Genomic DNA, 12,117 nt, shown 5'->3' with positions numbered 1-12,117 from the left:
ATGGACATATCTCGTCGAAAGCTGTACACATATCGTGTGTGCAAGCAGAGTCCAGAAGCGCAATCACTCCGGCTAAGGACGAAGTTCGGTAGTTTTCGCATCAGAGTAATGCGTTCTCGATGTATTCCTATCATATCAAGAGGTGGGTGTCAAAAATGGAGCCGGCAAAGACGGACTATAGCTTTCCATCAAAAGAGTCGCCTGTTACACGACCTTGGAGGACAGCATCGTCGTTGCCAACCACTCCATTTGCCCGTTCATTCACGATGTAGAAAAGTACATAATGCACTCTCGAGAACTCGGAATTGTTCTCTTTTCTTTTGCTTTACCACTGTCGTCGCATACCTTTTCAACGGCTAATACCATACTATCGGAATCAACTTAGGCAAAATAGAATATTCTGCATCTTTATTGATACGATGTCTGACTTAGTCTGGACAGGATCCAACGGGAACAAAACGTGAGTTCGACATATGTGTCCTTGGCATATATTTCAAGTATTGCCATATCACACCCACTGGTGCCATAGCATTATGCTCGAAGGTGCCAATTCCTGCTCGCGAAAGGGGGTGTCGAGTCATCGTCAATGCCAAAGAACTTGAAGGGATAATTGGACTCGACGGGAAGTTATGCGGAAAGACTGTAGTCACCTCGTAAACCTCCAATCCTGTTGTGTGTGAAGAACGTAGGTGGTCTTATCATTACATATGTCATGATATGATCAACTTATTGTCCCCAATACTCTCAGACAAAGCGGTTCTTGATAAAGGGGTTGAACCTGAATATCTGAGTTAATCCGCCTTGCGGGATCTCTTTCATCATGGTTTCTCAGATGAGAGCTAATGAAGAGATGAGATAAACTCGATTATCCTGGATGTAGAAATGTAAGAAGTTTGATCAGTTCTCGGTATGGCTCGATCATGTACTACAATCTCCCCCACTGTGTGCTGCTGCCGAGATTGCATCTACATATTTTGACATAACACATATCGACTGCTCACTCCTGGACCAACCTTCTACCACTGACTTCCCATACAATTATTTCCATGTTGTAGAACCATACAATCATACGTACGTCTGTGCGTTATTCAGAGATAGGATGTGAAGCCGTAGGGGTTCAGCACACAGGCTGATCCAATCGAGGACGTTCATGGCAGTTAAGACGCTTTTGAGCTTTCAAGACCATCAGACCCGCATCACCATCAAATTTCCTGAGCATAATCTCTCTCCAATCCTCATTGGTCTGCGGTTCCCCTTCTATCACATCCGGAAGCGCGAGAAAAGCCCTTCTAGCCGCGTTCATCTCCTTTACGTCCCATTGAAACCAGAAAATGGTGTTGTGTAACCAATGGTATTTCCGACCTCTTCGAACGAAGTTGGCAAGATCACATCTACCCAAGTCTTCATAAGCTTGAATGAGATACCGTTCTTTTGTGGTAGGTTGGGATGAATACATTTTGCTATGCTCGAGTCTGAAGTATTCAGGTGCGGCGTATGCTTCAGCTTTACAAGTGAGAGAGGCCCTGATAAGGTAGTCATCGTTAGTCAAGTGCAGAATACGTGTAACGAAATGATTTGACTCACCAATCCCAATCGATTATACCATTCAATTCCCCCGTATCTCTATCAACTTTAAATTCTTTCCGTGAAGATCATAATGCTTGATGTACCACGGACCTTCATCTAATTCTGGGCACCCTTTCACTAGTTCTCTCATCTCCAACATGACCAAGTAGGCATGAAGCTCATTAGACGGGCTGACCTCCTTCTTGTCCAAAATTAATTTCATCCTACATTCAATAGCGGCTATCCAGCGCTCTTTGGCGGTATCGTAAGGTCCGATGAGGTATGGATGGTCGAGGAGGATCGTCCGATCTCGTTCGACATGCGGTCCAACGTGGATTGTCCCAATGTCGGTAAGAAACAGACTTCCAACTTTGTCGAAAGTGACTTTTTCTAGATCGATCATCCAAGCTGCATAATTCCGTATGAGAGCTTCACCAGCGAGCCTTAAGGTTTCCGTACAAGCCGGGTTGAACAAGACGACAGATGTAGGAAGACCCTCAATGAATTCTTGGTAGAAATACAGGAGGTGGGAGGAGACTTGGATATAAGCAATTATCATCAGTTTGTTGGTCAAGAAGATCAGAAGAAGTACCGAGCTTACCTTTACTATCCTGAGGTCTAGCATATGCGCGTGGAACCCTGATACCTGCTGTATACAGCGCTTTGAGAGTAGCAATTTCACTTTCATGGCTCATCATAAGCGCCCCTTCAGGTTGAAGTGAAGTTTGTTTCCTTCTGATTCGCATAACCCATTTCAATCCATCATCGTATTCTATGATTAGGTGAAAGTTGTATGCACCAGTGAGCTTTTCCATGTGTGAAGCGTTCTCAGGTCTATCGACGTGAATGCATCGGTGCCCTGGTCGTAAAGCTTCTACCTCAGCTACGATGGCATCAAAATTCAAGACTTCGAGAATTTCAGCAATCTGGACGTGCAGGTATCCATTCAGCTTTTCTTCTGCAAACGTAGACGCGGAGGTTTGACCTACCTCGTCTTCAACTACGCTTTTATACGGGAAAAGGTAATCGGATGGTGGATTGGTGTGACAGATATGATTGGATGGATCGTCGACATGGTCGTAGCAGTATGCTCCGCAGCAAATCGGACATCGATCCGCACCGAAGAGAGCGTATTCACTGCAATCCTCGATGACGCATTTGGCGAAGTCGCAACGTTTCATGATTGTTGCTTGGGCTAGAGAATTGATTTTGCAAGTGGTGAGTGACAATAGAGGTGCGGTGAAGTATGAACAGAGAGTAGATCAGATTGAGTTGCTGATTTGATCAGACTGGTGATCAACGCGCTGTGATTCAACGTGTTCCACCATCCTTTGAAGCTGTTTGTAAATCAAGCATGGACCATTCGACGACATAGCCTCGACCCAGTATAGGCGCTGTCAGGTGAACGTCGTCTGCGCATATGAAGAGCGATGTATCCTCAGAGTGACATTGAGCAGATCATGACCTAGCCGATTGAGTTTTGAATTCAAACTACATGTACGTTCAATTCCGCTTCCTCCTCAAAGCCCTCAAAAAGTATATCTTTCCCTGTATTTTGATACCGTCCCATACCTCCCTCCACCATTCTTTCACCCAGCGTATCTGCCTCTCCTGATTAGCTATCTGCCAGTCAGCGTAAAACTGCGTCAACATGTCTTCTTTCCTTCTTTCATCATCTGCTGTTGGTGGATCTGATGCAGGAGGTAAGAGGGATAGACGATGGGCTTTGAGAGCTTCGAACGAGAGGTTGGTGGTTGCCTATTGATATCATTCAAACATCATCAGCGAGCAAAGAGGTAGATGTCAGGTGGATGGAGGACGTCGTAAAGAATGAGAAAAAGAAGGAACGTGATGTTATAATAAGTTGCAAGATGAAGGGCCAAATGAACCTACCCAGAACCGATGATTCCTCAAATCTACTCTTTCCCTCTTCAGCCTCCATTCCAGCTCCATATTCTCCAATCTAGCATCCCTGGACCCGGTTGGGAACTCCGATGCGGAGTAAGGTGAGTTTGTGGATGGATTGATGGAGGGTTTGGAAGCGTAAATGATTGGTCGGATATTCGATTGAGGATCGGGACTGCAGGTGAAAAGCATTGGTGATCAGCATTATCATGGAGCACACGAGTATCTGAGCATGATCATGACTCACGGTGCGACCAGGTCTACACCCGACGTGGGAATATCATCTCTTAATCGCCTTCTACGGGGGGTTGAGTTGGTACTTGAGGACGCAACTGGAAATGCGGATGTGGAAGCAAATGCGACTTGTATGCGTCGCTGAGCAGTGGGACTACTTCGAGGGCGTAGGGTGGCTACTGACATGTTGCGTGTAGATATACTATGCTTTATTGTGGTCGAAAGCAGGTGAGATGTTTTCAGTTGTCTGTCTGCGGGATGGCAGTTGCGCTCGGACCCACGAAGATCTCCTAAACGTCAAGTCACGTGATCTGAATACACTCTACCAGAGATAAAAAGTTGAAAGTCGATTGCTCGTATGCTCAAAAACCATCCCTGTTTCTGTCTTCTGCCCCCCTTACATCGCCAAATATCCTACAAAAGTCCGCTCTAATAGTATGTCCGCACCGTCGTCAGCAAATGAAGCCTTAGCAGCTGGTAAGAAACGGAAGAGGACAGGCAAAGAGAGGGAGGAGCGAAAACGTTTAGCTATTCTAGTGAGTCAAAACTCGCTTCCTAGACATCTGCCATAATTCTACCAATCTAATGTACGCTGCATAGGCTCAACAAGAGGCAGAGAAGGTCGAGGACGTAGCTGAAGATTCTATCACTGCTGAGTCATCTACTCACGTTGCTCAAGATACTTCTATCGGTACTGGACCTGAGATTAGAGGGGTCGATGTTGAACAAGCAATTAAACGGATAGTGAGCTTGACCTTTATTGCAACTGATGGGGTCACGCCATTGCAGTTGCTGATGCTCGTTATATAGCCTCAAGCACTCAAATTCCTTCATCCTACCTTCAAGCAAGCCAAAACGTTCGAGACTAGACGACTGATCAAGAAAATCAAGTTTCTCAGGTAAATCCTTTGATCTGATTGTGCAAATTTTTTGATTCGTGCTAAAATCCATCTACTGATGATGTAGGACCAAACCCGATACCAAAGCTGAAGTATCTGATCTAGAAGGTCAACTCAAGCTCTTGCATGTAAGCTCAATTATGAACAGCTGATACTTAGTGGCTGTGCTCATCCAGCTGATATATCGATTTCGTCACAAATAGGATACTCAACTTCATCCTCTCGCTCAATCCCATCTCCTTGTCAAACTCCGTAAAAATCCCTCTTTCAAGGCCAGTTCCCTCCCAAGATCCATTCTCGATCTCCTTACTATTCAAGAAACCACCAGCACATCGACTTCCAGTACTGCAGGATTAGTAGCCAAAGTGGAAAACCGTCTATGTAGCGCCAAGAATGTTGCTGAAGCTGTCAAGGGAGTTGTCAGCTGGATAGTAGGTGAAGAAGGTGCCAAGTTGGTGCATCATGCCAAGAAACAAAGCAAGGCGATCTCAGTACAGAAAGGTGGACTGAAGATACAAGATGACAACGAAAACGAAGACTCCTCTGAAGATATGATCGAGGGAGGAAGGGAGATGATGGTAGTTGGATCTGCATCCGAGAATGAAGATGAAGCGTTGGAGGATGAGGGTCTGGCTCAACAGGAGTATGCAGCTGATGAAGCTGGCTGGGAATCCGGTTCAATCGGTGGTGAATTTGATGGATCTGATGAAGAGGGAGAAGAGGATATATCGGATGAAGACGCTATACCGATCCCACCAAGCAAGAAATCGAAACCTACACCTGCTCCTCCACAATCCAAAGAAAAGCCTCTGAAAGCTGAGAAGATACCCAAAGGCGATATAACATCGTCAATGTTCTTACCTTCCTTAGCGGCTGGATTCACAAGGGGTGATGAAGGTGATAGTGATCCAGATGACGATCTGGATCCTAATGGAGTGATAGGGAAGAATACTAAGGAGAGGAAGAATCGAAGAGGTCAAAGAGCTAGACAAGCGTGAGTCATATTTCAAAGTATCTGCACAAATGCATTCATGTATCAGGGAGAAAGGCTAATTTTCAATCTATGTATCAATCAGCATATGGGAAAAGAAATATGGTAAAGGTGCTAAACACGTTGTGAAAGCCAAAGCGGATGATGAGGCCTATCAAGCTGCCAAGGCCAAACGAGAGGCTGATAAGCGTGGTAGACCAGAACACATGAAAGGTAGAGATAGTGGATGGGGTGCAAGGAGTGGACAACCGTCTATACCAAGTGGATCTCCCTCTACACCCAAATCGACGATGGCACCACTGCAACAACAACCACCCAAAGAAGAGAAGAAGAATCTACATCCTTCATGGGAAGCTGCGAGGTTGCGTAAGCAGAAGATGGGAGCTGTACCGGCAGATGCTCCGAAAGCGAACAAGATTGTTTTTGATTAGGATTCTAGCATGAGTTTGAACTATGCGCGATGCGATGTATATTATCGGAATTTATCCCTTGCACACAATGTTTGACACGTCTTATGTAGATGATAGGCAATCTCGGAGGGGTTTCAATAAGTTATAATGCTATCAAATATGCATGTATCTATCTATGGATGTTTTATATGTCTTGTTGTGACCCTAATCAAGGAGATTATTAAATTAGACAACATGTTGTTAACAAGTCAAAAAGAGTCGAATTGAACCTGAAAGAGAATCCCAAACATTCTATTTACCTAAATCCTCTGGAGCCGTTTAAAGGAAGTTGGAAGGGTAGTAGTGATCTTGAGGAGCGATAAAGTTCTCCTTTATGGATCTCATCGAAACGAATCTCGAGAAAATAGCGATCGAACCTGATTTATCGTTTGTTCCCGAAGCTCTAGCACCACCGAAAGGCTGTTGACCAACAACGGCACCAGTACATTTATCGTTGATGTAGAAGTTTCCAGCGGCGTTTCGTAATTTGTGAGCAGCAGACACTAACGCAGCACGTTCTTGAGCGAAGATCGATCCGGTCAAAGCGTATTCGGTAGTATCTTCGATCAATTTAGGCAGGTTGTCGTATTCTGAATCTTCATATACGTATACAGTCAACACTGGACCGAAGATCTCTTGAGTCATGGAAACAGATTTAGGATCCTTGGTGACGATGACGGTAGGTTTAATGAAATAACCTTTGGAGTCATCCCATTCACCACCGGCAATGACCTCACCACCAGCTTTCTTAGCTTGTTCGATGATGGAAGTGATCTTGTCGAAAGCGGGTCGACCAATGACAGGTCCAGTGAAGTGATTCCATTCGGTACATGGTCCAACGGTGATCTTGTTGGTCTCGTCAACTAATTGATCTTTGAATCCATTGTTCCATAATGAAGATGGGACGTAACATCTAGATAAGGCTGAACATTTCTGACCAGAGTATTCGAAAGCTGCTCGAATAGCTTGGTGAACACCTGATTTGATCTCGGCGGATGAGTGGTACAAGTGGAAGTTCTTTCCACCAGTTTCACCAACAATTCGTGGGTATCCTCGGTAGATGTCAAGGTTGTTGGAGATGTCCTTCCACAATTTACGGAAGATCTGGGTAGATCCAGTGAAATGTAAACCGGCGAATGCTTTGTGGTCGATACATTGTTTGACGACTTCAGGTGGGTTTCCGGGAACGAATTGGATGACGGATGGGGGCATACCGGCTTCGAGGAAGATCTTGTGGACGATGTAGTTGGAGTAGGTAGCCATTGGGGATGGTTTCCAGACGAGCACGTTACCGACGATAGCGGGAGCACCGACAAGGTTACCACCGATGGCGGTGAAGTTGAAAGGGGTGACAGCAAGGACGAAGCCTTCGAGGGGTCGGAACTCAACTCGGCTAAATAGTGGAAAAGGACGGATCAATTAGTCATCAGGATTGTAAGGAAACATTATGTGGTTATATAAACTCACTTCCAAACACCTTGAGAGTTTCTAGGAGGTTGTTGTTGGTAGAGTTCTTCAACGTACTTCACTGAGAATCTCAAGAAGTCACATAGCTAAGCGTTGAACAGATGCATCAGCTTGTGTCCTTTCATCCCTGCTGTGATATTCGCCAGTCCAAATCGCTTAGAGCATGGAGATTCTTCAACTCACCTCAGCAGCAGCGTCAATCTCAGCTTGCCAAGCGTTTTTGCCCTGACCAAGCATGGTAGCAGCCATCAATTCGTATCTGTATTTACCGGCGATCAAGTCGGCAGCTTTGAGGAAGATGGCAGCTTTGTCGGCCCAGGGGATCTCTTCCCATGATTGTCGAGCGGCCAAGGCACCTTCGATAGCTTGGTTGACGACTTCGCTGGAAGCAGCGTGGTAGGTACACAAGGGGTTGGCATGGTCATGAGGCATAGGTTGCGATTGAATATCACCAGTTTTGACCTGTCAACACCGTGTATCTCGTCAGTACCTCTGCTCGCCAGGACTGGGACGATAAGGCAGGAATGAGCTTACCTCTTTACCGTTGATGACACATGGTACTTCGTAAGGAGCACTCTTGAGCATCTTCTCGACGGCAGCTTGTAGTCCCTTTCTCTCCTCACTGCCAGCAGCGTAAGTTTTCTAATCCATGGAAGGTTCATCAGCTATATCGCCCAGTTTCTGGCAACAAAGAAACTCACCATTGGCTCATTGTCAATGACGGGGATTTTGAAAGAAGCGAGCTGAGAAGTCATTTTGGCTGGATACACTAAGCTTTTTTGTTGGTCGTCGGCTCTGATAGAGTGGAATAAAAATTGAGGGGAAAGAAGAGAAGAGAAAGGAAGTTTTGATACGCTACCTGTCGTACTTATATGGACGGGGTTCTATCATGGTCACAGTGTTCTCTGTTGAATCTCTTTGCACAGATACGGCACTGCCGATTGATCCAATCGTATCACCACGTGATTTACCCTGTCCTGTATCTTTACATTTGTACGCAAGCACGGATTTCCGGATTTGCCAATTCACCGTACGGTGCAATGCAAATGCAGATATATTTAAGCGTAAGCGCGCTCTGCTCCGCAATCGGGGTCTATCCTTTATTCTTGTAGCGAAGCAGACAGCGGAGTGACAGCTCACATTGAGGATTGTGAGAGATTGGTCGAAGCCCAATAGATCATAAGCCGCGGGTTCGGTAAAAACGATACCATTGTTGATACCCGAATACAAGTTACACTCCACACGTGAATGACTTAAGCTTATGCATGTGTTTCTATGATGATACAAATGGCTCAACACTTATGGCTACATCCGACCAAATCTTCAATACCCATTTGGTTTTGACCGGCTCATAAGATGAAGGAACGAACACATATATGCCCTGGTCCAATTTGACTTTACCTGTGGTCACTCCACTAAGTGTATCCGCGTATGGACCTGTCGTACTAATCTGTTCGCCCAGTCCCCCACCAGGACCTCGGCGGAAGATGGTTAGATTGATTGGGGTGGAAGAAGGTGTAGGGAGGTATAGGCGAGATCTAAAGTTGGAGTCCAGTAAGCAACAAAAAGGATACTGGATAGTGCGAGATGTCGCTTACAAGACGATCCCAGTTGAGGGCATAATCACTTCTATCCTTGGATTCCGATCATACCCACCTAAACTAGGTCTACCTCCAGCAGACGCTTCCGTCCTATGGAAGGAGTCAGCTGATACTCAACGAAGCCGTATACGCAAGCTCACCAAGCGCCATTGATAGTCCTACTATACATGCCTGCCCCTTCAGCTGGGATAGGAGTTATGTCCACTGGAGCTGTGGTTTCGACAGACAAGGTATATAGACCCGCATGATTGGGCTCAAAAGACGAGACTACAAGGGTATAGATACCCGCTGCACTCATAGCTTCAGCAAATAGTGGTTAAAGATACTGTCGACCGATAATCACTCACGACTGACAGACGAGATATCACAGTACGCCATCCCGAACGAGTAGGATCCAGTATCGGCAACCACCATATCTTCGCTAACACTACAAGACGCCTTTCACTCAACAACAAACCTAGTGATACAAGAGGTGTCAGACTCACTCGTATACCAGTTCTCCCTTGCCCCAAAGTAACTTCACATTCCAAGCTCTCTCCTTCTCCCCTTGCAATGTTATTCTTCCTTCGATATTTCCACCTCTCGGTGGTGGTTTCAGTATGACCTTATACTGAGGATTCAATATATGAGATGGATGACCAGGATGACCTCCTGCATTCCGACTGTTGAGAGATCCCGAGATGACTTGGGAGAAAGGCATCGATTGACTTATTCTCTCCAATGTCAAGGTAGATCCCTGCGCAGCAAAAGCATTGAGTGAGAATCCTGTTTGAAAGTTACCCCTATCGCGCGCTGGAATGACCAGTATAGACGAGTTGGACCGACGTAGTGTATATCGGACAAGGATGTGCATATCGTTGGCGTAGGGACTCTAGAGGAAAACACTGGTCATTAGCTCCCCTCAAATTGGCTCTAAATATGCACATCAGGCCAAGAGGGTAGGACCTGGTATTCACCGTTTGATCTGCCCTTTCCGGCTTTATCAACCTTCCCGCTTTCCCACCGTGATCATACTCTTCAAAGGCATGAAGAGCGATATCATCCAGCGGTCGATCTTTGCTCGTTATATGTTGAGATAGTAGGATCCATATCTCCTGGCTGTCAGAAGCATTCGATGTGATCTTCAGACGGTATTGCGGATTGGCGATGACAGTCGGCTGGGTCAGATCCGAAGAGTAAGATTTTGGCTTCGGCCATGACCTAATGCAAGTTTCAAGGTCAGTTCGTACCAGCGGCGGACAGTACAAACGGGTATGGCTTACTTACCAATGTCTTGTTGTGACAATTGGCATAAGATCAGGTTTCCAATTCAGATGTAATGCTTCAAACTCTGAGCAAACCTGGTCCCATGTCATCGTGAACGCAGTGGCACCAGGATCGAAGACGTCCATTAGCCGTTCGACGCCCTCCTCCCGTAGAGCTGGGCAAAGGAACACTTCAGCTAAGTGTCAAATTAGATATGATATGATAGCTCACCGACTACTCCATAAGCATGTAGCTTGACCAGGCTGTCCGTCACTTTTTCTCCTGTGCCAAGACTGACCATGACTTCACCTCTCTGCCATCTTTCATATATATTCTTCCATTCTTTCTCCCTCTGAAACCCTTCCTTTAGGCTCACACGCTCAGGTGTCCAGCCTGTATATGCATATATGTCCGGTGCGGGATTACTACCTTTCAAAGAATATCCACCGAAAGCTTTGAAATATCCTTTCAGAGCGAGAGGTATCCATGGGACACCGATCGACGTCGATGGCTCTACCTCTGAAACGCTTGCGGGATGGCATGTCGTATACAGTGGTTTCGAGTCGGGTGTATGGGGAAGGAGAGAATCGAATACCACCTTGGATGATTGTCAGTTAACAAGCAAAGCACACTCTGGCAGCAGATCAGCCAACTCTGACTCACCTTTCGCCATGCGCCATTTAACAACAACTTCAATACGTGTTTGCCATTTTCAGATCTCCTGGATCGTCCATCCTCAGACTTGGGATAGAGTTGCACTTTATTAAGCTATTGATGAACACGTAACGTGCAGGTACATGGTTCAACGTATGGTAAGAATTGGTAGCATGGCATGAAGTAGGACTTACACCGTTTCCGAAACGCCTATCATGTTCCAACCCTACTCCCATAGCAGCCACCACTGAGCAATCCGATACCGGCCCCTGCTTCAATACCCATCTGTCTCCATCTTTATCAGACGACCATGCCTCTACAGGTACCTCCTTCCATATCGGATTATATTTCAGCTGCTCTTCCGCTAATTCAGGTTGTCTATCATCAATGAACCTATCTTCTCTAAATTCACTCCCACTCGGTTCTCCGGTCCATAGGGGGAGCTCTAAGTTATTGATCCTCGATCCTCTTCGAAGTACAGCTGATTCTTCGCCTTCATCACCTATCTCCACCTTTCCCACTTGTCCTCCTAGACTCTCAATTCGATTTTTGATCTTTTCGGCTCTTTCCAACACCAACCTCCATTTCTTCCTTATGTTCGAAACTTCATGCGCCGGTACCAATGACGAGGCTAACAAGTGTGAGTATACTTCCGCTGATGATATGTATGCTGGGAAGGCTTTTTGTAGGGTATGTAAAGGTGAGACTAGTGGTGATAGGGTGGACAAGGTAGATTCTATCTGGATAGCTTTATTCGCTTGATCCTACAACCACCAATCAGTCGGTAAGCTACCACGGCTTTTCGATGTACAGGCAGCTCACGGTAGCTTGTTTGAGACCTTGCTCGTACGTTCTGAACGACATCTACGTGGTGTTCGGTCTTTTGCTGCAGTGAGATAGGCGAAGGATGAGAGATTGAAGGCGGTGTTTCAAGTGGGATTCGTCGAATATTCATTGTCAACAATCCCAATCCAATCGGGTCCGGGAGATACGGCAACAGATGCGAGATGTGGGGTAAACACACATGACACGTGGACAAGGAATGCGGGGTAAACACTTTATCGAGCTTGGACCTTTCCGATTCATGGGATATCGTTGATCTCTTT

The 12,117-nt window shown here is 46.0% G+C and overlaps 5 protein-coding genes across 5 annotated transcripts; 1 reads left to right on the top strand and 4 right to left on the bottom strand.

Moving 5' to 3' along the window:
• Positions 1 to 1,117: 1,117 nt before the first annotated feature.
• I203_101103 (uncharacterized protein) lies at positions 1,118 to 2,747 on the bottom strand (the record flags this gene model as incomplete). The annotated part of the gene is made up of 5 exons (XM_065516810.1): positions 1,118 to 1,523; positions 1,585 to 1,630; positions 1,678 to 2,103; positions 2,168 to 2,492; positions 2,556 to 2,747. The coding sequence occupies 5 exons, from the start codon at positions 2,745 to 2,747 to the stop codon at positions 1,118 to 1,120; spliced, it is 1,395 nt and encodes a 464-aa protein (XP_065373628.1).
• A 322-nt stretch (positions 2,748 to 3,069) lies between these two features.
• Positions 3,070 to 3,891, bottom strand: I203_101102 (uncharacterized protein; the record flags this gene model as incomplete). The annotated part of the gene is made up of 3 exons (XM_019146057.1): positions 3,070 to 3,324; positions 3,460 to 3,646; positions 3,719 to 3,891. The coding sequence occupies 3 exons, from the start codon at positions 3,889 to 3,891 to the stop codon at positions 3,070 to 3,072; spliced, it is 615 nt and encodes a 204-aa protein (XP_019004616.1).
• Positions 3,892 to 4,142: 251 nt separating this feature from the next.
• I203_101101 (uncharacterized protein) lies at positions 4,143 to 6,026 on the top strand (the record flags this gene model as incomplete). Its single annotated transcript, XM_019146056.1, has 6 exons — positions 4,143 to 4,241; positions 4,306 to 4,449; positions 4,516 to 4,604; positions 4,672 to 4,732; positions 4,808 to 5,598; positions 5,681 to 6,026. 6 exons carry the CDS (start codon positions 4,143 to 4,145, stop codon positions 6,024 to 6,026), a joined length of 1,530 nt encoding a protein of 509 aa, XP_019004615.1.
• A 297-nt stretch (positions 6,027 to 6,323) lies between these two features.
• On the bottom strand, positions 6,324 to 8,266 carry I203_101100 (1-pyrroline-5-carboxylate dehydrogenase; the record flags this gene model as incomplete). Its single annotated transcript, XM_019146055.1, has 5 exons — positions 6,324 to 7,437; positions 7,512 to 7,597; positions 7,695 to 7,973; positions 8,046 to 8,153; positions 8,213 to 8,266. 5 exons carry the CDS (start codon positions 8,264 to 8,266, stop codon positions 6,324 to 6,326), a joined length of 1,641 nt encoding a protein of 546 aa, XP_019004614.1.
• A 518-nt stretch (positions 8,267 to 8,784) lies between these two features.
• Positions 8,785 to 11,875, bottom strand: I203_101099 (uncharacterized protein; the record flags this gene model as incomplete). The annotated part of the gene is made up of 11 exons (XM_019146054.1): positions 8,785 to 9,049; positions 9,110 to 9,202; positions 9,253 to 9,400; positions 9,460 to 9,539; positions 9,598 to 9,983; positions 10,069 to 10,312; positions 10,379 to 10,532; positions 10,589 to 10,955; positions 11,021 to 11,125; positions 11,206 to 11,775; positions 11,834 to 11,875. 11 exons carry the CDS (start codon positions 11,873 to 11,875, stop codon positions 8,785 to 8,787), a joined length of 2,454 nt encoding a protein of 817 aa, XP_019004613.1.
• Between the last annotated feature and the right edge of the window lie 242 nt (positions 11,876 to 12,117).

The sequence above is a fragment of the Kwoniella mangroviensis genome, assembly GCF_000507465.2.
Source record: "Kwoniella mangroviensis CBS 8507 chromosome 1 map unlocalized Ctg01, whole genome shotgun sequence".
In the NCBI taxonomy this organism is placed as follows: domain Eukaryota; kingdom Fungi; phylum Basidiomycota; class Tremellomycetes; order Tremellales; family Cryptococcaceae; genus Kwoniella; species Kwoniella mangrovensis.
This window is presented reverse-complemented; position numbering and strand designations above follow the sequence as displayed.